At 44.1% G+C, this 22,550-nt stretch overlaps 1 protein-coding gene and 1 long non-coding RNA gene across 12 annotated transcripts in view; both read left to right on the top strand.

The window, feature by feature from the left end:
• LOC120814370 (uncharacterized) overlaps nucleotides 1-22,210 on the top strand; it is a 40,958-nt gene extending 18,748 nt beyond the window's left edge. For 8 of the 11 annotated variants that reach the window (XM_078086288.1, XM_078086285.1, XM_078086287.1 and 5 more), the window contains 8 exons: nucleotides 5,701-5,874; nucleotides 6,540-6,713; nucleotides 6,994-7,167; nucleotides 17,172-17,345; nucleotides 18,003-18,176; nucleotides 18,463-18,636; nucleotides 20,165-20,211; nucleotides 20,361-22,210. In XM_078086288.1, coding sequence (XP_077942414.1) covers nucleotides 5,701-5,874; nucleotides 6,540-6,713; nucleotides 6,994-7,167; nucleotides 17,172-17,345; nucleotides 18,003-18,176; nucleotides 18,463-18,636; nucleotides 20,165-20,211; nucleotides 20,361-20,944 — 1,675 coding nt within the window. In that variant the 3' untranslated portion in view covers nucleotides 20,945-22,210. Of the gene's footprint in view, nucleotides 1-2,884; nucleotides 2,999-3,197; nucleotides 3,277-3,430; nucleotides 3,648-3,801; nucleotides 5,606-5,700; nucleotides 5,875-6,539; nucleotides 6,714-6,993; nucleotides 7,168-17,171; nucleotides 17,346-18,002; nucleotides 18,177-18,462; nucleotides 18,637-20,164; nucleotides 20,212-20,360 lie in introns of all 11 variants that reach the window. The other 3 variants (XM_078086290.1, XM_078086291.1, XM_078086289.1) reach the window with 2 other exon arrangements.
• On the top strand, nucleotides 8,362-9,150 carry LOC120830675 (uncharacterized). The gene is made up of 3 exons (XR_013451933.1): nucleotides 8,362-8,465; nucleotides 8,866-8,912; nucleotides 9,063-9,150. It is a non-coding gene; the product is annotated as an uncharacterized LOC120830675 (long non-coding RNA).
• Nucleotides 22,211-22,550: the final 340 nt, after the last annotated feature.

Genomic DNA, 22,550 nt, shown 5'->3' with positions numbered 1-22,550 from the left:
GAATAAGACCTGGCCGTCAGGACCAGAGTATCTGCTACACCCCGAACAGGACTGGCCTGCGAATCCAGATCGTTCAAGTGAACTCCTACCAGATGATCCAGAGGTCAAGGTTAGCGTTACAGTGAATGCCATGCAAGGGTCAGAGGTGGACGCCACCACTCGCTTAATGAATCACTTCTCCTCTTGGACCCATCTGAAAAGGGCCGTGGCTTGGATCCTCAGGTTTAAGAATCTGCTCGTGTCCCTCAGCCAGAAAACGAGGCAGCTGAACTTGAGTAAGCAACAGCACCTTTCCTCAGAGCATAAAGCGGAGGTGATCAAAGCCCTGGCCTGTAGCAGTTTGCTCACAGTGGAAGAACTAGCGAAGGCAGAATTTGAAATTATCAAGTTTTGCCAGAGAAGGCGGTTTTCTGATGAGCGTATCAGCCTGCAGACTGACACAAGTGTTAGGAAGAACAGCTCCATTTACAAGCTTTCGCCAGTGTTGGAGGATGGAATTTTGAGAGTTGGTGGAAGACTAAGTAGGGCAGCTATGCCCGAAGAAAGTAGGCATCCCATCATCTTAGCCAAAGATTCCCACATCTCCAATATTCTTCTCAAACATATTCATGAAGAGGTGGGCCATGGCGGACGCAATTATGTGTTGTCAAGACTACGTCAGAAGTATTGGATTCCAGGTGCTACTACAGCTATAAGAAGACTCCTGACCAAGTGTGTCGTCTGTCGTAGGTTGCAAGCCGCTCCGGGGTGCCAACAGATGGCAGATCTGCCCGTTGACAGAGTCTGCCCAGAAGAAGCCCCATTCACCAGGGTAGGAGTGGACTTCTTTGGCCCTTTCGCAGTCAAGAGCCGCAGGAGCATGGTGAAGAGATATGGAGTCTTATTCACCTGTTTGACCATACGAGCAATCCATATTGAAGTAGCATCTTGTTTGGATACCAGTGCTTTTATCAATGCACTGCGACGTTTCGTAGCAAGGCGCGGCCAAGTCCAGGAAATACGCTCGGATAATGGAACAAACTTCGTTGGAGCAGAGCGTGAGCTGAGGGAGGCTACTGAAGTCTGGAACCATGCTCAGATTAATGACATTCTTCTACAGAAAGGCATCAAGTGGAACTTTAATCCTCCTACAGGTTCACATCATGGGGGAGTTTGGGAAAGATTGATAAGATCCATACGTAAAGTTCTCAATTCTACCTTTAAGGTACAGAATCTTGATGAGGACGGATTTCATACCGTTCTCTGTGAGGTAGAGTCCATCATTAACGGTCGTCCGCTCACCAACTCTTCTCCCGACCCTAATGATTTGGAGGCATTGACCCCCAATCATTTGTTGCTGCTGAAAACATCCCCATCGCTACCACCAGGGGAGTTTCAGAAGGACGACCTCTACACTCGCCGCCGCTGGAAGCAAGTCCAGTACATGTCCGATCTGTTCTGGAAGCGATGGGTCCGGGAGTACTTGACGCAGCTCCAGGAACGCCAGAAGTGGACTGGCGTGAAACGCAACTTCGTGATTGGAGATATAGTGCTCATAGTGGACGAAACAGCACCTCGTAATTCCTGGGTCATGGGAAAAGTAATTCAAACCTTTCCAGACAGAAAAGGACTAGTACGAAGGCTACTTATCAAGACTAAGACCAATTGTTTAGATAGGCCAATAACCAAAGTCTGTTTGCTACTGGAAGCAGACGTCTGAAGAGACAATTACTTTTGACTGACTTACTACTCACATGACAAAGGTGGTGGTAAAGATCACCTTGACAGGCTAAGTGCTTGAACCTCTGGCCTAGACTAGACTCGTTCGTGAAAGAAGATGACTACACCCCCTTATTGGAATATTAATCATGGACAATTGTTTGATGTATGTTTTATGGTGTCTTTTTGTAATTACTACAGTGTTATAATTAGGGGCTGGGATGTAGCGGCCGAACGCCACTTCCTGTGTGTGAGTGTTGGTACTTTATTTTGAAATGTAATTAGCAGCAGAATCACGTGGGCAGGGGTGCAGTGGTTTATGAATGAGTGTAGGCACCCTGGCAGAGGGATGGTTGTATGGACATGGGGGTGAGTCGGGAGACGATACTTTTTGTTGACCGTATCCTACAGCGCACTTTATTGCATCGGCGCACATCGTGTATCGCTTCGCCCGCTTGGATGTGTTTTTAACTTAATAAAAAAACAATGAACTTCATAGGAGGAATCAGCGTCTGTTTGGAACGAGTCCACAGCAATCTCCCGTACTTAGCCTCACGTGACTCTACCGGATTGCAGTCACCACACATTGTTTAAAAGTGTTTCCATGATGATCAATCATTGCAGAAGTCGTTATCTTTATCTAACTGGTATGTATGTGTTTAAGTGTGAATCACTGACTGTAAAAATCCTCAGATGTAAACACAATGTGAGCTAGTTCCTCCACATCAGGATCAGGAGAGGTCACATCTTGAGATAGCTTCAGGTTTCTGGAGACAGATGACTGGGACTGAACATGTGATTAGAAAGTATGGTCAGTAGACTCTGGGAGAAGGTCCAAAGACTGGTTTCAGAAGATCTAAGGAGACTTCTAGAGGTCAGGGGACAAACTAAAGAGGGTTGGAGTAGTTTCATAAGAGTTTGTATCAGATGCAGAGTCTGCAGACGTTGTTTTTATGACCCACAGTAAGAACTAAAAACAGGTGAAACTGATGGCTGTCACACATCTAATAAACTGTCAACCCATCATCGACAGTCTTCAGCATCTGGTTTTCATGATGATCAATCATGACAGAAGCCAATATCTTTCACTCTCTGTTGTATTGGTGTTGATGGTACAAACACCATGTGAGCTGATGCTTAATGATTAGATGATGATGTGATGATGTAATCTCAGTGTTTCTTTCAGTTCACATCAGCAGAGAGGAAAGTCTCCTGAACCCAGATGTTTGTCCGTGAAGAGTGATCGGTCTAAAGATCTTGGGATTGACTTTAAATATGGACGCCGTTCTTATGACCCAGAGTAAGAACTAAAAACAGATGAAACTGATGACTAACTGTCACTCAACTAATAAACTGTCCGTCCATCATCAACTGTCCATCTTCAGCATCTGGTTTTCATGATGATCAGTCATGACAGAAGCCAATATCTTTAACTCTCTGTTGTATTTGTGTTGATGGTACAAACACCATGTGAGCTGATGGTTCATGTTCCTCCACAGAGAGGACCAGGAGAGCTCAGAGGTTCCCACAGGTCCGTCTGCCCAGCAGCATCAAACACACCTGGACTCCATCTTCATGGTATGTACATATACAACTATTTTTACATCTCTCAGTTCACCATCATCTCCATGCTGCACTTTGTAGACCATTGGATTGTCAGTCTGTCCAACATGGACCTGATGGTGGCTTCCATGGTTTTAGTTTGTGTCATTCATAGAATATTCTGTTCCAGCTGCTGGAGGAGAACATCCTCACTTTTGTGAAGAAGGAGCTGAAGAAGATCCAGCAGGTTGTGAGTTCAGATTACCCAGAATGCTTAGAGAGTCAGAGGGAGGATGAGGAGGTGCTGGATGAAGAGCAGAGGAGGAGCAGAGAGGCATTTGTGAAGATCTCATTACACTTCCTGAGGAGAATGAAGCAGGAGGAGCTGGCTCACCATCTGCAGAGCAGTAAGAAGAATTTCTCTAAAGACTTACCATGTTGATAAATGAGACCTTCACGTATTTCTCAAAGGTGGACAGAATATATTCAGAACCATTCTTTGAGGAAAGGACATGTTTAAATATATTCTTTAACTCATTGATCTTCTTTGTTTTCATTCAGGACTTCTTGCTGCAGTTTGTCAGCGTGAACTCAAATCCAACCTGAAGAAGAAGTTCCAGTGTGTGTTTGAGGGGATCGCTAAAGCAGGAAACCCAACCCTTCTGAATGAGATCTACACAGAGCTCTACATCACAGAGGGAGGGACCGCAGAGGTCAATCAAGAACACGAGATCAGACAGATTGAAACAGCATCCAGGAAACCAGCCAGACCAGAAACAACCATCAGACAAGAAGACCTCTTCAAAGCCTCAGCTGGAGGAGAGGAACCAGTCAGAACAGTGATGACTAAGGGAGTGGCTGGCATTGGGAAAACAGTCTTAACACAGAAGTTCACTCTGGACTGGACTGAAGACAAACACCACCAGGACATACAGTTCACATTTCCATTCACCTTCAGAGAGCTGAATGTGCTGAGCGAGAAGAAGTACAGCATGGTGGGACTTGTTCATCACTTCTTCAGTGAAACCAAAGCAGCAGAAATCTGCAGGTTTGAAGAGTTCCAGGTTGTGTTCATCTTTGACGGTCTGGATGAGTGTCGACTTCCTCTGGACTTCCACAACAATGAGATCCTGACTGATGTCACAGAGTCGGCCTCAGTGGATGTGCTCCTCACAAACCTCATCAGGGGGAAGCTGCTTCCCTCTGCTCGCCTCTGGATAACAACACGGGCTGCAGCAGCCAATCGGATCCCTCCTGAGTGTGTTGGCATGGTCACAGAGGTCAGAGGGTACACTGACCCCCAGAAGGAGGAGTACTTCATGAAGAGGTTCAGAGATGAGGAGCAGACCAGCAGGATCATCTCTCACATCAAGACCTCACAAAGCCTCCACATCATGTGCCACATCCCCGTCTTCTGCTGGATCACTGCTTCCGTTCTGGAGGAGGTGTTGAAGACCAGCGAGGGAGGAGAGCTGCCCAAGACCCTGACTGAGATTTACATCCACTTCCTGGTGGTTCAGTCCAAAGTGAAGAAGGTCAAGTACGATGGAGGAGCTGAGACGGATCCACACTGGAGTCCAGAGAGCAGGAAGATGATGGAGTCTCTGGGAAAACTGGCCTTCGATCAGCTGCAGAAAGGCCACCTGATCTTCTATGAATCCGACCTGACAGAGTGTGGCATCGATATCAGAGCAGCCTCAGTGTACTCAGGAGTGTTCACTCAAATCTTTAGAGAGGAGAGAGGACTGTACCAGGACAAGGTGTTCTGCTTCGTCCATCTGAGTGTTCAGGAGTTTCTGGCTGCTCTTCATGTCCATCTGACTTTCTTCAGCTCTGGTGTCAATCTGATGTCCGAAGAACCAACAACCTCCATGTTGTCTAAAGTCTTTGGAGACCAAACTCAACCAATGTTTCTCTACCAGAGTGCTGTGGACAAGGCCTTACTGAGTCCTCATGGACACCTGGACTTGTTCCTCCGCTTCCTCCTGGGTCTTTCCCTGGAGACCAATCAGACTCTCCTACGAGGTCTGCTGACACAGACAGGAAGTCGCTCACAGACCAATCAGAGAACAGTCCAGTACATCAAGGAGAAGATCAGTGAGAATGTGTCTCCAGAGAAAAGCATCAATCTGTTCCACTGTCTGAATGAACTGAATGATTGTTCTCTAGTGGAGGAGATCCAACAGTCCCTTAGTTCAGGACGTGTCTCCTCAGATAAACTGTCTCCTGCTCAGTGGTCAGCTCTGGTCTTCATCTTACTGTCATCAGAAGAAGATCTGGAGGTGTTTGACCTGAAGAAATACTCTGCTTCAGAGGAGGCTCTTCTGAGGCTGCTGCCAGTGGTCAAAGCCTCCAACAAAGCTCTGTAAGTACAGAGAGTCAGATTCATATATCAGGACTTGAATATGTTGCCATTGTTTAAATGTATGGTTCATATTTCCTTCATCATTGTCTCTTCAGACTGAGTGGCTGTAACCTCTCAGAGAGAAGCTGTGGAGCTCTGTCCTCAGTTCTCAGCTCCCAGTCCTCTAGTCTGAGAGAGCTGGATCTGAGTAACAACCACCTTCAGGATTCAGGAGTGAAGCTGTTGTCTGCTGGACTGGAGAGTCCACACTGTGACCTGGAGACTCTCAGGTCAGATTAAGTCAGTTTATCTGCAATGATTTAAATGTGTCTCTAAACTATCAGATCCATACAGTGTAAAAAGGATCTCAATATATGAATTTGTTTCATAGATTACAAATTTCATGAACATTTTTTTCATCAAGAAATAAACGAGAACTATGGTACCAGACAACTAACGTCAGCGATGCGGTTTTATATAAATAATTAATGAAAAGGAGAAAATCAGAGGTGGGAAAGAGACTGAAGACTTTAACGTGTGTCTCTACAGTGACAATCTGCTGAGAGTTTGATGGATGTTTATTTCTAATTCAGAACTTTAAAACCATGAAATGAGAAGATGATTAATTTCTCATTTAAACTCACTTTTTTCTGTCTCTTATATTTCTTTAAAAAGTCAGATAGAGGATAGAGAAGCCTAACTTTGAATTTACGTATAAATAAGATAAAATATCCCTGCCTCATCCCAATAGTGATATTATAATATTTCCTGTAAACAGTAAAGCACATTTAACTGACATTTTCCTCTTGTTTAAAGTAGAACACAAAAAAATGTAGACAGTAACTGAACACATTTGTTTTGCTCTTACTAGTTTTATTTCAGTTAAAACTCCTTATCAAGGAGGATGTCATTTTAACTTAAATGTTTAAATTCTTATTGATTGTTGTCTCCTCAGACTGAGTGTCTGTAACCTCTCAGAGAGAAGCTGTGAAGCTCTGTACTCAGTTCTCAGCTCCCAGTCCTCTAGTCTGAGAGAGCTGGATCTGAGTAACAACCACCTGCAGGTTTCAGGAGTGAAGCTTTTGTCTGCTGGACTGAATAGTCCACACTGTGACCTGGAGACTCTCAGGTCGGGATTCAATTAATGATCACTTGGTTTCTTTTTTTACATCAATGATACATTTCTGACTTTCATAATATTCTTTCTGCTTACATCAAATATGTATTTTGCAAATATTCTCCTTAACGTGTTGTATCGGATTGTTGATGTACATTAGTGGGTGTTTGGTTGTGACTGTCAGTAAGTGTTAGAATATTAATGTGACCCCCTCAGTAGCTGACATCTCAGTACTGCAGTGACCTTCCAGCCTTTACAGATCCCTCATGTGTGTTGTTTTGTGTGTCTGCAGGCTGTCAGGCTGTCTGATCACAGAGGAAGGCTTTGCTTCTCTGGCCTCAGCTCTGAGCTCCAACCCCTCCCATCTGAGAGAGCTGGACCTGAGCTACAATCATCCAGGAGACTCAGGAGTGAAGCTGCTGTCTGCTGGACTGGAGGATCCTCACTGGAGACTGGAGACTCTCAGGTATGAAGAGGCTGCAGCCACAGACCATCAGTCTGGTAGAGGAGGCAGAGCTGGAAACATTTTCTCTGTCCCACTGTCAGCCTGGTTAATATGACCCTGACACACCAAGCTGACCTCAAACTACCAGAGACTCATCAAACTGTTTGTGTCCCACATGAGACCATCAATACAGACAGAAGTAGTGAGGAACAGTAGCCAGGATGAGCCTAAACAGGGAGGAAGGTGATGAAAGGCTTGTTTCTCTGGACCCTTGTCTTGTTTCCACGTTATAAGAGAAGACAGTGGTGTCTCCTGACACGTTGACGGCATCATGGTGGGTTCATATGAGTCAACGTCGTCATGCTGCAGGTTTGTGGGCTCTTATCAAACAACAATTGGATGTTTAGATGGTCGTCATCTGCCTCCAGTGTGTGTTGTCCTTTAGTCCAGACATTGTTATTAAAAGACAAACAAAAGAAAAAATAAATAAACAGACCGTTCAAACAGTCTCGATGGATCATCACAGTAAGATTGTTTGGTGTTTAAAAGTAGTTTGCTTTGAACTGAGAGCCAGTTTCCTGGATGATAAGAGTAGACTACAGGTGACAGTTGGGCAGAGTGAAGAACCAACAGCTGTTGTGGACCTGGTGTGTCAGAGTCCAGGACTGGACCAAAGCTTTAAGGGGACTCGGGCAGTGATCTGTGGCTGCAGACCCACCTGAGCTGTAACATCTTCACCTCCCGCCTACAGGTGATAGAAACCAGTGTTTACTGGTGCTAGGAGACGGGATGTGAACAACAGTGTTACAGTCAGACCCTTTGTACCTCCAACCACCCCGACCTCCTCCATCAGAGGGTTTGTGCCGCTGTAGTGATTTCATGCTACTTTCTCCTTTACTTCAGAGAGACAACAGTCATTATTACACAAACACAAGAGGTCGCTTGTCAGGACCAAAACATCCAACAGTCAATACTTCTACTGACCACGGATCAGCTGACTGTGTGGTGGAGATGAACCCACTGACAATAGTCCATCTCTGTAGCTCTACTCAGCTGGTTAGCCTACTTTAGCTCCTAGTTTTGGTTGTGCAGCTCATTTCCTGTTTGGTTCAGTTTCAGTGTTTCCAGCAGCAGCTATTTTCCTCCAACAGGCTGTGATGAAGCCACAGTTCACTACCTGCTGAGCAGCAAACAGCAGACAAACTGAGAGACCAGCTGGGGAACATTTAGCAGCTGAAGACACAGATATTCCCCCCAGGAGGTGGTGGAGACCAAAAGCAGAGCTAAAAGAGAGCAAATAGTGGACTTCCATCCATCAGGTGACACAAGACTCCTGATGAACCATCATGTTGATGTGGAAGCAGCTGGTTGACATCATGTTACTTTAGAAGATGATCACATGGCACATGTTGTGTTTACAGCTTGTTTTCACTGAACCACAAGTGGACAAAGAAATCACTTGATGCAGGTTTAAACATTTGATTCACTGACTGCTGAAGGAAACTGAGTGTGAAATGGAAGATGATGGTCAGTATAATACTGATAAGAACCGATGATGAATAATGAACATTATGAGCTGTGGTCATCAGACAATCTGAAGAAGCTCCACTGCAGTAGCAAGAAGAGGTGGTCCATGTGGACATGAAGGACAAAGCTGTGTGTGTGAGTGATGTAATGTCCATGTCTCCATGCTGCTCTGACCCCCCCTCCTCCTTTCAGGGTGGAGCCTGATGGAGTCCGATGGTTGAGACCAGGTCTGAGGAAGTGTAAGTGTGCTTTGAGTTTGATTCATGAAGATTCAACCATCTTCACACTGTGACATCACTCATTCACCTCTGTGATGTCATCATCAAAGTGTCAGTACATGAACACATGATTAATAACTGCAGCTGTATTATGTCTTGTTCTCTCATCAGATTCCTGTGAACTCACAATCGACACAAACACAGTAAACAGAAGACTCAAACTGTCTGACAACAACAGGAAGGTCACACATGTGAAAGAGGAGTATCAGTCATATCCTGATCATCCAGACAGATTTGACCACTGGCCTCAGCTGCTGTGTAGTACTGGTCTGACTGGTCGCTGTTACTGGGAGGTCGAGTGGAGAGGAAGAGTTTATGTATCAGTGAGTTACAGAGGAATCAGGAGGAAAGGAAACAGTACAGACTGTTGGTTTGGGTGGAACGATCAGTCCTGGAGTCTGATGTGCTCTGATAAAGGTTACTATGTCTGTCACAATGAGACAGTAACACGCATCACCTCCTCCTCCTCCTCTGGTAGAGTAGCAGTGTATGTGGACTGTCCTGCTGGCTTTCTGTCCTTCTACAGAGTCTCCTCTGACACACTGATCCACCTCCACACCTTCAGCACCACATTCACTGAACCTCTTTATCCTGGGTTTTGGTCCAATCCTGGTTCCTCAGTGTCTCTGTGTTCTCTGGAGGACGGAGAGTCTCCTCCTGGTGGAGAACCTTCCTCTCTGCTCACCACATAGTTCAGTCTGTATAGGACGTCACGCAGCTGATGTAGGTTCATGTGGGTGTAGATGCAGGTGGAGCAGGTGAGGGGTACCTGAGCTGGTCTGGACTGGAGATGGAAGTCTGAAAGTGCTCAGCGAGGTGTGTTTTAATGTTCTTGTGCTCGTTGCCTCTGTGGGTGAATTAATAGATCATCATTTAGATATCGGGTCCTAATCAGGATATGATATTTTATAACATGTTCTATAAACTATAAGTACGTCATTGTTGTGCAGGAACTGGTCCTGGCCGGCAGAGGGCGCTCTAACAGAGAAATTCATGTATATGATAAAACCAGCAAATAGGATTAATTTCCAAACATTTATCGCAGTCTGAATATAATAAAGAAAACTACTACTACTAATAATGAACATAAACAAATCCTGTCACTTGTTTTTCCTCTTTTCTCTTTGATTCGATTTGAAGTTGCTCCGGCTGAAATACTAGTTCTTTAGCCGGAGCAACTCTAATGTGCACTTTACAAAGATTATTTTTTCCCTTGTCAAACATGATCATTGGTTGTAAACTGTTTCACTGATTTATTTTGGATCCTCACTTTATGAAATAAATATGATCCAGCATCTCCGTCAAAATCCTCCATGTGAACTTTAGACGGATGGTTATTTAAAGTAAAGTTGGATGATAGTTTAAAAAAAACAAAGATTCGAAGGGAATGTAGTCTCTCTATGAATAGAGAGCAGTTTGTGTGTTGAATTCATCTGCAAAGGTTGGTTTCAGGAGGAGGACATCTGACGATATTTCAGAATTTGATAATATAATCATTTACAGATTTATCTGATAATTTTGTTTTAACAGATCAAAACTAAGATGATCGACTAAGAAATGGTTAGTCGAAGAACTGGTTCACAGCTTCACTGTTTCTTTGTTTTAAAGCTATTTGTGCTCTGAGGAACACCCGGATTCAGAAACAGAACCGGACTGTGCATTCCGCTACTGTAGCTTTGACATACGCTGTAATATCTTAAGTTAGTTAAATTAGCTTGTATATGCATGAAAGAATGAAACGGTCTGTGCATAAAAGTTAATACATTTTTCTGATGTTTTTTATTGAGGGGAAGGGGGGGGGGGTTGGTTCTAGATGGGTAAGAACCGGTGATACACCCCTACTGGTTTTTCCACCTACTGGTTTCCCTACGCGTGCGTGTTTGTGTTCATTTCACAGCTGCAGATGTGTCCGCCTCAGTTCCCTGATTCGTCACACATTCACAAACATATTGCTGAAAATCTTCAAAACGCATCACAAATCCAGTGCAGCGTTTACGATTGTATAAGTGAGCACCACATCACGGCCACGTATGAAAACATTTACATAAAAAAAATATATTAATAGAAAGATCGGCACAACCTGGATTCGAACCCGGTGGATCAAAACATTAAAATGTCAATCAGGTGGCTGCTCTTAGCAGTGCGCCACAGAAACACACAGCAATTTGTTGACCCTTAGTATAATTTATTCATTTCGTTGACGTAGATCAGCATGGAGGAAACCTTTTGGTGTCGTGGATTTAAAACAACTGGTTACCTTGATCGTGTCTTGGAACACTTCAGGACATGTGCAACGCTACTTCTTCACGAGGCTGCAGCCTTGCAGCGACACATTTTGATAAAGGAAGGATATTGTTTTCTTACGCCCATCGCGTGACGTGAACCACAGACACGAACAAACCAAAGTTAAGAAAATATATTAAAAGATCGAACCGACCAGGTTGCGAACCCACCGGCTCTGTTGATGAGCCCGACTGCCGACGGGAAGAAACTGTTGGTGTGGCGGGAGGTCTTAGTCCTGATGGACCTCAGCCTCCTGCAAGGAGGTTATACGAACCAAGGGAACTACATGTACGATACTTTAACATCGAATATTTGCAAAAACATCGAGGAAATGATTGATGGAAGATTCATGTATTATGATTGTAATGGCTCCGAAGACCGGGTGTTGCGTTCAGATGTGCTGGTTCCTGCGCACGGAGGTGTGGAGCCTGAATCTGCACACTCGTCAGTAGGGGGCGATGTGCACCTGACACGTTGTTCTGCGACCCGCCGTCCAGACCCGAAGAAGACGTGTGGGGCGTCGGATGAAAGTCAACAGAACTTCACTGTGTTCAGAGGCCTGTGAGTATTTCCCTTGATACTCTGTGTTCTTTGGTGTGTGTTTGCGTGTTAACGGTCCGTGAACCTTTTAAACGTTCTTCTTACCGTTTAAACAACAGAACGAAATAAAACACGGAATAAACCCGTCGTTCGTCCGTATTGGAAATAATAATAATAATAAAAAGCCAGTCAGCAGAATGTCTGCAGCCTCTTCAACGATGACTGTCCACAACATGTCAGCTGATAGATGTGTGCGTTAAAGCCTAGTTGAGACTTCTGCGTTTTCAGAGCGACGCAGAAGCAAGAGCCCCTTGTGTGCGTCTTCACACGCGTTTGGGTGCGTCGACACATTTTTCTAAACTTACGTCGAAAGCGACGCGAAGGGAAAATATGACGCATTTAATTATGATATCTATATATATTATAATTAAATGAGTCATAAATGAGTTCAAAATAATGAATATATATATATATAATTAGTGTATTAGAGATTCACGGAGTGAGATCTGCGCAAACGTCGGTTTGCCGGTCGAGGGGAACAAAGTTGTGGAGGAAAATACGGAACAAATGTGTCTATGATAAATACATTTCTTTGGTCGATACAAAAAAAGCTATCTTAACACTGTATTTGTGGTCAATTTGGTTTAAGCATTTTTGTCACGGAGTATGTTTTAGTCTTTGCTTAATTGTTTGGCTAATTGGATCACTACCTGGTTAATGCTGTGGGCACCTGGAGGTTACTTAGGGGCGTAGCCAGGTGGGACCAGAATGCACCTGGGTGACGAAAAGCTTTTACCAGTGAGACAGAGGGAGAGCACTTCATAGGAAGGCAGACAACCTTTAATGTGTGTGTTGTGTATTTTATGGAATAAAGGTGAACTTAAAGAAAATATCGCCCGGACAATCTGCTTTCTTACTGCGTGAAAGAAGACAAACTGTGTGCAGCAGTGGCCCTTTGAGATGTAAAGATTGGTTGGTAACAAGGACAAATGGCCACTACAATTACATTCCGTGACTTAAATATAGTAGTATTTATAAACTTCGACTTACAGTTGTTTTCCTCGGCCGTTGTTGCCCGTTGCTGAAGTCAGTGAAGCGCACACACACAATGACTACACAACCACCATAACAATGCATAGGAAACGCAAAGGAGATTGGAATCACATCTGCCTCAGCATTGTGATCGATGCACCACTGTTGTCACACGTGCCCAAACTACAGTTACAGTCCTTCAGCTACCAACCCCTCATTACAGGGTGAGCATTTAAAATGCGTCTCTGGACATGTTAACAGGGTTCAACGAAGGTCTAAATTTTAACCGATGACAAGAGCACAGAAAGTGTCCCATGAGAGTTTTAGTATTGAGGTGAATGACCTCTGTGTGTTTGTCCTGATGAAGATAAATAATGTGTGAGCTCTCCCAGCAGGTTGTTGTGAAGGTGTGAAGGTGTGGACTCTGCTATGGATCAGGGTGAGGACCCAGAGGAGGGAGTCCCTCCCTCTGAAGCCCCTCTGTGTGGGGAACATGACAGCCAGACCAAAGCTCAGAGGTGAGAGGACCATCTCCAACTGTCCTCCACTCTTCTCCATGTCCCAACGTCTTTGACTCACTGACTCTGGTTCTACATGTGTGACCAGGGTCCATCAGAGACCAGGAGCTGGAGCTGAAGCTGAATCTGGACCTGAACCCAGCTGTGTGTCCATGAAAAGTAACTGGTCTATGGAGCATCCTATAGTCTTCAAAGATGGCCGTCCCTCTGCTGATGCAAGGTGAGGGTCTCAGATTGATGATGAGGTGTTTCTATCAGACTCTCTGGTGGAGGTTCTTGGTTTGTTGCTCGAGGGCCCTTCAGCAGTGTCGAGTGAGGGAGGGAGAGCTCCATGGAGGACTTGGTGAGACCTGTTGGGACTAAACCAAACTGACTGGTGAAGAAAACATTGAGTTGAAAGACTGAGCTGTTGATTCTCAGTGGGACCAGCAGGACCAGTAGACCTAAACCACTACAGGGAGTCATGTGGTCCACATCCAGACATCACTTCATGGACCTTTACCTTGTTTTGGTCTCTGTGAGGACGGACACTATGTGAGCTGATGCTTCATGATTAAATGATGATGTGATGATGTAATCTCAGTGTTTCTTTCAGTTCACATCAGCAGAGAGGAAAGTCTCCTGAACCCAGATGTTTGTCCATAAAGAGTGATCGGTCTAAAAATATTTGGAATGACTTCAAAGATGGATGCCGTTCTTATGACCCACAGTAAGTTCTTTAACCGATTAAACAGATGAAGAACTGTTCGAATAAAACACTCAATCATGACAGAACTCGTTATCTTTATCTAACTGGTCTGTATCTGTTTAACTGTGAATTATAAACTGTAAACATTCTCGGATGTAAACACGTTGTGAGCTAGTTCCTCCACATCAGGATCAGGAGAGGTCACATCTCGAGATAGCTTCAGGTTTCCGGAGACTGATGACTGGGACTGAACATGTGATCAGAATAAAGTGCTCTGTGGATCAGCTGACGTGGTCTCTGGACTCCATGCAGAGGTTTGGAGAAAGTATGGTCAGTAGACTCTGTGAAAGAGTCCAAAGACTAGTTTCAGAAGATCTAAGGAGACTTCTAGAGGTCAGGTGACGGACTAAAGAAGGTTGGAGTAGTTAAAGACTTTTTATCAGATGCAGAGTCTGCAGATGTTGTTTTTATGACCCATAGTAACTCAACTAAAAACAGATGAAACTGGCCACTCACCTAATAAACTAATCGACAGTCTTCAGCGTCTGGTTTTCATGATGATCAATCATGACAGAAGCCAATATCTTTAACTGTTGAATTGGTGTTAATGGTACAAACACCATGTGAGCTGATGGTTCATGTTCCTCCACAGAGAAGACCAGGAGAGCTCAGACGTTCCCACAGGTCCGTCTGCCCAGCAGCATCAAACACACCTGGACTCCATCTTCATGGTGTGTACATGTACAACTACTTTTACATCTCTCAGTTCACCATCATCTCCATGCTGCACTTTGTAGACCAGTGGATTGTCAGTCTGTCCAACATGGACCTGATGGTGGCTTCCATGGTTTTAGTTTGTGTCATTCATAGAATGTTCTGTTCCAGCTGCTGGAGGAGAACATCCTCACTTTTGTGAAGAAGGAGCTGAAGAAGATCCAGAAAGTTGTAAATTCAGATTACCCAGAATGCTTAGAGAGTCAGAGGGAGGATGAGGAGGTGCTGGATGGTGAGGATGAAGAGCAGAGGAGGAGCAGACAGGCATTTGTGAAGATCTCAGTGCACTTCCTGAGGAGAATGAAGCAGGAGGAGCTGGCTCACCGTCTGCAGAGCAGTAAGAGGATTTACCAAGACTTACCATGATGATACATGAGACCTTCACTAATGTCTCAAGAGATGGACAGAATATATTCATAGTCATTCTCTGAGGAAATGACATGTTGAAATTTATTCTTTGACTCATTGATCTTCTTTGTTGTCTTCATTCAGGACTTCTTGCTGCAGGTTGTCAGCGTGAACTAAAATCCAACCTGAAGAAGAAGTTCCAGTGTGTGTTTGAGGGGATCGCTAAAGCAGGAAACCCAACCCTTCTGAATGAGATCTTCACAGAGCTCTACATCACAGAGGGAGGGACTGCAGAGGTCAATCAAGAACATGAGGTCAGACAGATTGAAACAGCATCCAGGAAACCAGCCAGACCAGAAATAACCATCAGACAAGAAGACCTCCCCAAAGCCTCAGCTGGAGGAGAGGAACCAATCAGAACAGTGATGACTAAGGGAGTGGCTGGCATTGGGAAAACAGTCTTAACACAGAAGTTCACTCTGGACTGGGCTGAAGACAAAAACAACCAGGACATACAGTTCACATTTCCATTCACCTTAGAGAGCTGAATGTGCTGAGAGAGAAGAAGTACAGCTTGGTGGGACTTGTTCATCACTTCTTCAGTGAAACCAAAGCAGCAGGAATCTGCAGGTTTGAAGAGTTCCAGGTTGTGTTCATCTTTGACGGTCTGGATGAGTGTCGACTTCCTCTGGACTTCCTCAACAATGAGGTCCTGACTGATGTCACAGAGTCGGCCTCAGTGGATGTGCTCCTCACAAACCTCATCAGGGGGAAGCTGCTTCCCTCTGCTCGCCTCTGGATCAGCACACGGCCTGCAGCAGCCAATCGGATCCCTCCTGAGTGTGTTGGCATGGTCACAGAGGTCAGAGGGTTCACTGACCCCCAGAAGGAGGAGTACTTCATGAAGAGGTTCAGAGATAAGAAGCAGGCCAGCAGGATCATCTCTCACATCAAGACCTCACGAAGCCTCCACATCATGTGCCACATCCCAGTCTTCTGTTGGATCACTGCTACGGTTCTGGAGGAGGTGTTGAAGACCAGCGAGAGAGGAGAGCTGCCCAAGACCCTGACTGAGATGTACATCCACTTCCTGGTGGTTCTGTCCAAAGGGAAGAAGGTCAAGTACGATGGAGGAGCTGAGACGGATCCACACTGGAGTCCAGAGAACAGGAAGATGATGGAGTCTCTGGGAAAACTGGCCTTTGATCAGCTGCAGAAAGGCAACCTGATCTTCTATGAATCCGACCTGACAGAGTGTGGCATCGATATCAGAGCAGCCTCAGTGTACTCAGGAGTGTTCACTCAGGTCTTTAGAGAGGAGAGAGGACTGTACCAGGACAAGGTGTTCTGCTTCGTCCATCTGAGTGTTCAGGAGTTTCTGGCTGCTCTTCATGTCCATCTGACCTTCTTCAGCTCTGGTGTCAATCTGATGTCCGAAGAACCAACAACCTCCATGTTGTCTAAAGTCTTTGGAGACAAAACTCAACCAATGTGTCTCTACCAGAGTGCGGCGGACAAGGCCTTACAGAGTCCCAATGGACACCTGGACTTGTTCCTCCGCTTCCTCCTGGGTCTTTCCCTGGAGACCAATCAGACTCTCCTACGAGGTCTGCTGACACGGACAGGAAGTAGCTCACAGACCAATGCGGAGACAGTCCAGTACATCAAGGAGAAGATCAATGAGAATGTGTCTCCAGAGAAAAGCATCAACCTGTTCCACTGTCTGAATGAACTGAATGATGGTTCTCTAGTGGAGGAGATCCAACAGTCCCTTAGTTCAGGACGTCTCTCCACAGGTAAACTGTCTCCTGCTCAGTGGTCAGCTCTGGTCTTCATCTTACTGTCATCAGAAGATCTGGAGGTGTTTGACCTGAAGAAATACTCTGCTTCAGAGGAGGCTCTTCTGAGGCTGCTGCCAGTGGTCAAAGCCTCCAACAAAGCTCTGTAAGTACAGAGAGTTAGATTCATACATCAGGACTTAAATATGTTGCCATTGTTTAAACTTATGGTTCATATTTCCTTCATCATTTTCTTCAGACTGAGTGGCTGTAACCTCTCAGAGAGAAGCTCTGGAGCTCTGTCCTCAGTTCTCAGCTCCCAGTCCTCTAGTCTGAGAGAGCTGGATCTGAGTAACAACCACCTGCAGGATTCAGGAGTGAAGCTTTTGTCTGCTGGACTGGAGAGTCCACACTGTGACCTGGAGACTCTCAGGTCAGATTAAGTCAGTTTGTCTGCAATGATTTAAATGTGTCTCTAAACTATCAGATCCACACAGTGTAAAAAGGATCTCAATATATGAATTTGTTTCATAGATTACAAATTTCATGAACATTTTTTTCATCAAGAAATAAACGAGAACTATGGTACCAGACAACTAACGTCAGCAATGCAGTTTTATATAATTAATGAAAATGAGAAAATCAAAGGTGGGAAAGAGACTGAAGACTTTAATGTGTCTCTCTACAGTGACGATCTGCTGAGAGTTTGATGGTTGTTTATTTCTAATTCAGAACTTTAAAACCATGAAATCAGAAGATGAAGATTCATTTCTCATGTAAACTCACTTTTTTCTGTCTTATATTTCTTTAAAAAGTCAGGTAGAGGATAGAGGAGCCTAACTTTGAATTTACCTATAAATAAGATTACATCCCTGCCTCATCCCAATAGTGATACTACAATATTTCCTGTAAACAGTAAAGCACATTTAACTGATGTTTTCCTCTTGTTTAAAGTAGAACACAACAAATTGTAGACCGTAACTGAACACATTTGTTTCGCTCTTACTAGTTTTATTTCAGTTAAACTCCTTATCAAGGAGGAAGTCATTTTAACTTAAATGTTTTGTCTTATTGATTGTTGTCTCCTCAGACTGAGTGTCTGTAACCTCTTAGAGAGAAGCTGTGGAGCTCTGTCCTCAGTTCTCAGCTCCCAGTCCTCTAGTCTGGGAGAGCTGGATCTGAGTAACAACCACCTGCAGGATTCAGGAGTGAAGCTTTTGTCTGCAGGACTGAAGAGTCCACACTGTGACCTGGAGACTCTCAGGTCAGGATTCAATTAATGCCCACTTGGTTTCTTTATTTACATCAATGGTACATTTCTGACTTTTATAATATTCTTTCTGCTGGCATGATTTATATCAAATGTGTATTTTGCAAATATTCTCCTCAACGTGTTGTATCGGATTGTTGAGGTTTGGTTGTGACTGTCAGTAAGTGTTAGAATATTAATGTGACCCCTCAGTAGCTGACATCTCAGTACTGCAGTGACCTTCCCGCCCTCACAGCTCCCTCTGATCATGTGACACGTGCTTTGTTTTGTGTGTCTGCAGGCTGTCAGGTTGTCTGATCACAGAGGAAGGCTGTGCTTCTCTGGCCTCAGCTCTGAGCTCCAACCCCTCCCATCTGAGAGAGCTGGACCTGAGCTACAATCATCCAGGAGACTCAGGAGTGAAGCTGCTGTCTGCTGGACTAGAGGATCCACACTGGAGACTGGAGACTCTCAGGTATGAAGAGGCTGCAGCCACAGACCATCAGTCTGGTAGAGGAGGCAGAGCTGGAATCCTTTTCTCTGTCCCACTGTCAGCCTGGTTAATATGACCCTGACACACCAAGCTGACCTCAAACTACCAGAGACTCATCAAACTGTTTGTGTCCCACATGAGACCATCAATACAGACAGAAGTAGTGAGGAACAGTAGCCAGGATGAACCTAAACAGGGAGGAAGGTGATGAAAGGATTGTTTCTCTGGACCCTTGTCTTGTTTCCACGTTATAAGAGAGGACAGTGGTGTCTCCTGACACGTTGACGGCATCATGGTGGGTTGATATGAGTCAACGTCGTCACGCTGCAGGTTTGTGGGCTCTTATCAAACAACACTCGGATGTTTAGATGCTCGTCATCTGCCTCCAGTGTGTGTTGTCCTTTAGTCCAGACATTGTTATTAAAAGACAAACAAAATAAATTATCTTTATGGATCATCACAGTAAGATTGTTTGGTGTTTAAAAGTAGTTTGCGTTGAACTGAGAGCCAGTTCCCTGGATGATAAGAGTAGACTACAGGTGACAGTTGGGCAGAGTGGAGAACAAACAGCTAATTGTGGACCTGGTGTGTCAGTGTCCAGGTTTGTTTAGGACTGGACCAAAGCTGTAAGGGGACTCGGGCAGTTCTCTTTGGCTGCAGACCCACCTGAGCTGTAACATCTTCAGACTACAGGTGATAGAAACCAGTGTTGACTGTTGCTAGGAGACGGGATGTGAACAGCAGTGTTACAGTCAGACCCTTTGTACCTCCAACCACCCCGACCTCCTCCATCAGAGGGTTTGTGGCGCTGTAGTGATTTCATGCTACTTTCTCCTTTACTTCAGAGAGACAACAGTCATTATTACACAAACACAAGAGGTCGCTTGTCAGGACCTAAACATCCAACAGTCATTACTTCTACTGACCACGGATCAGTTGACTGTGTGGTGGAGATGAACCCACTGACAAAAGTCCATCTCTGTAGCTCTACTCAGCTGGTTAGCCTACTTTAGCTCCTAGTTTTGGTTGTGCAGCTCATTTCCTGTTTGGTTCGGTTTCAGTGTTTCCAGCAGCAACTATTTTCATCCAACAGGCTGTGATGAAGCCACAGTTCACTACCTGCTGAGCAGCAAACATCAGACAAACTGAGAGACTAGCTGGGGAACATTGAGGAGCATTTAGCAGCTGAAGATACAGATATTCCTCCCAGGAGGTGGTGGAGACCATAAGCCAAGCTAAAAGAAAGAGAATGGTGGATCTCCATCCATCCAGGTGACACAAAAACTCCTGAGGAACCATCATGTTGATGTGTGTCAACGTGGGTTAGGGTTAGGGTTAGTGTGTACTTTAGAAGATGATCACGTGTCACATGTTGTGTTTACAGCTTGTTGTCACTGAACCACAAGTGGACAAAGAAATCACTTCATGCCGATTTAAACATTTAATTTACTGACTGACTGCTGAAGGAAACTGTGTCTCCATGCTGCTCTGACCCCCCTCCTCCTTTCAGGGTGGAGCCTGCTGGAGTCCGATGGTTGAGACCAGGTCTGAGGAAGTGTAAGTGTGCTTTGAGTTTGATTCATGAAGATTCAACCATCTCACACTGTGACATCACTCATTCACCTCTGTGATGTCATCATCAAAGTGTCAGTAGATGATCACATGATTAATAACTGCAGCTGTATTGGGTCTTGTTCTCTCATCAGATTCCTGTGAACTCACAATCGACACAAACACAGTACACAAACACCTCAAACTGTCTGACAACAACAGGAAGGTAACATGTGAGTGGGAGAAGGAGGATCAGTCATATCCTGATCATCCAGACAGATTTGACCACTGGCCTCAGCTGCTGTGTAGAACTGGTCTGACTGGTCGCTGTTACTGGGAGGTCGAGTGGAGAGGAAGAGTTTATGTATCAGTGAGTTACAGAGGAATCAGGAGGAAAGGAAACAGTACAGACTGTTGGTTTGGGTGGAACGATCAGTCCTGGAGTCTGGGATGCTCTGATAAAGGTTACTATGTCGGTCACAATAAGACAGTAACACGCATCACCTCCTCCTCCTCCTCTGGTAGAGTAGCAGTGTATGTGGACGGTCCTGCTGGCTCTCTGTCCTTCTACAGAGTCTCCTCTGACACACTGATCCACCTCCACACCTTCAGCACCACATCCACTGAACCTCTTTATCCTGGGTTTTGGTCCAGTCCTGGTTCCTCCGTGTCTCTGTGTTCTCTGGAGGACGGAGAGTCTCCTCCTCGTGGAGAACCTTCCTCTCTGCTCACCACATAGTTCAGTCTGTACAGGACGTCACACAGTTGGTGTAGTTTCATGTGGATGTAGATGCAGGTGGAGCAGGTGAGGGGTACCTGAGCTGGTCTGGACTGGAGATGGAAGTCTGAAAGTGCTCAGCGAGGTGTGTTTTAATGTTGTTGTGCTCGTTGCCTCTGTGGATGAATCAATAGATCATCATTTAGATTTCCAAATTTCCAAACATTTATCGCAGTCTGAATATAATAAAGAAAACTACTACTACTAATAATGAAAATAAACAAATCCTCTCACTTGTTTTTCCTCTTTTCTCTTTGATTCAATTTGAAGTTGCTCCGGCTGAAATACTAGTTCTTTAGCCGGAGCAACTCTAATGTGCACTTTACAAAGATTATTTTTTCCCTTGTCAAACATGATCATTGGTTGTAAACTGTTTCACTGATTTATTTTGTATCCTCACTATATGAAATAAATATGATCCAGCATCTCCGTCAAAATCCTCCATGTGAACTTTAGATGGATGGTTATTTAAAGTAAAGTTGGATGATAGTTTAAAAAAAACAAAGATTCGAAGGGAATGTAGTCTCTCTATGAATAGAGAGCAGTTTGTGTGTTGAATTCATCTGCAAAGGTTGGTTTCAGGAGGAGGATATCTGACAATATTTCAGAATTTGATGTGAACTTCAAATATAATCGTTTACAGATTAATCTGCTAATTTTGTTTTAACAGATCAAAATTAAGATGATCGACTAAGAAATTTACTAAAATACACTATTACTAAACTAAGATAAAAGGAAAAAGTTTTAAGCAGTTTAAGAAGAAATCAGATGAATAAATGAATGTGAGAAAAGGGAAACGTGTGCTGGATTTCAGTGTTTAAATAATCAAAACAAAGGTGAAATGTTGATATTGTAGAAGATAGATCGCCGATCCGTTTTTTAAGACTGCTCCCACATGGACACTTGTTTTAAATGAAGGTGAAGAAGAATTGGTTCACAGCTTCACTGTTTCTTTGTTTTGAAGCTATTTGTCACAGTGAATAAATACTCAGGTACTCAGACACAGAGCTCTGAGGAACACCTGGATTCAGAAACAGAACCGTACTGTGCATTCAGCTACTGTAGCTTTGACATATGCTGTAATATCTTAAGTTAGTTAAATTAGCTTGTATATGCATGAAAAGAATGAAAAGGTCTGTGCATAAAAGTTAAATAAATTTGTGCAATAAATTTTTCTGCTGTTTTTTATTGACTGTGTTAAGATTGCAATATTACTTTTATCCAAAAGCTCAGCATCTGCATTTTATGTTTTTACTGTCCAGTGCAGCAAGTTGCTGGTCAATGGGAGCTGATGATATAAACAGGAAGTCCCCCGTCCGCAAATTTAAAAAATATATATGGTAAATAAATATATTTATAATGTCAATGTTAACACAACACTCAAAACAAAATTTTTAATATTAAATCTAGAAAATGATTGTCTGTAAAAGCTGCAATATTAATTAATTTGGAAATAGAATCTCTTTATCTGATATCCTTATTTACTATCATTCATTTTAGTAACATATATGTAGTTTTCATTTCTTTTTTTATTTTTATTTAAATGTTTGAATTTAATTACACGTTT

This window comes from Gasterosteus aculeatus, chromosome 13, assembly GCF_964276395.1.
Source record: "Gasterosteus aculeatus chromosome 13, fGasAcu3.hap1.1, whole genome shotgun sequence".
NCBI lineage: Eukaryota > Metazoa > Chordata > Actinopteri > Perciformes > Gasterosteidae > Gasterosteus > Gasterosteus aculeatus.
The sequence above is the reverse complement of the archived record's forward strand: the minus strand, read 5'-3'. Positions and strand labels throughout refer to the sequence as shown.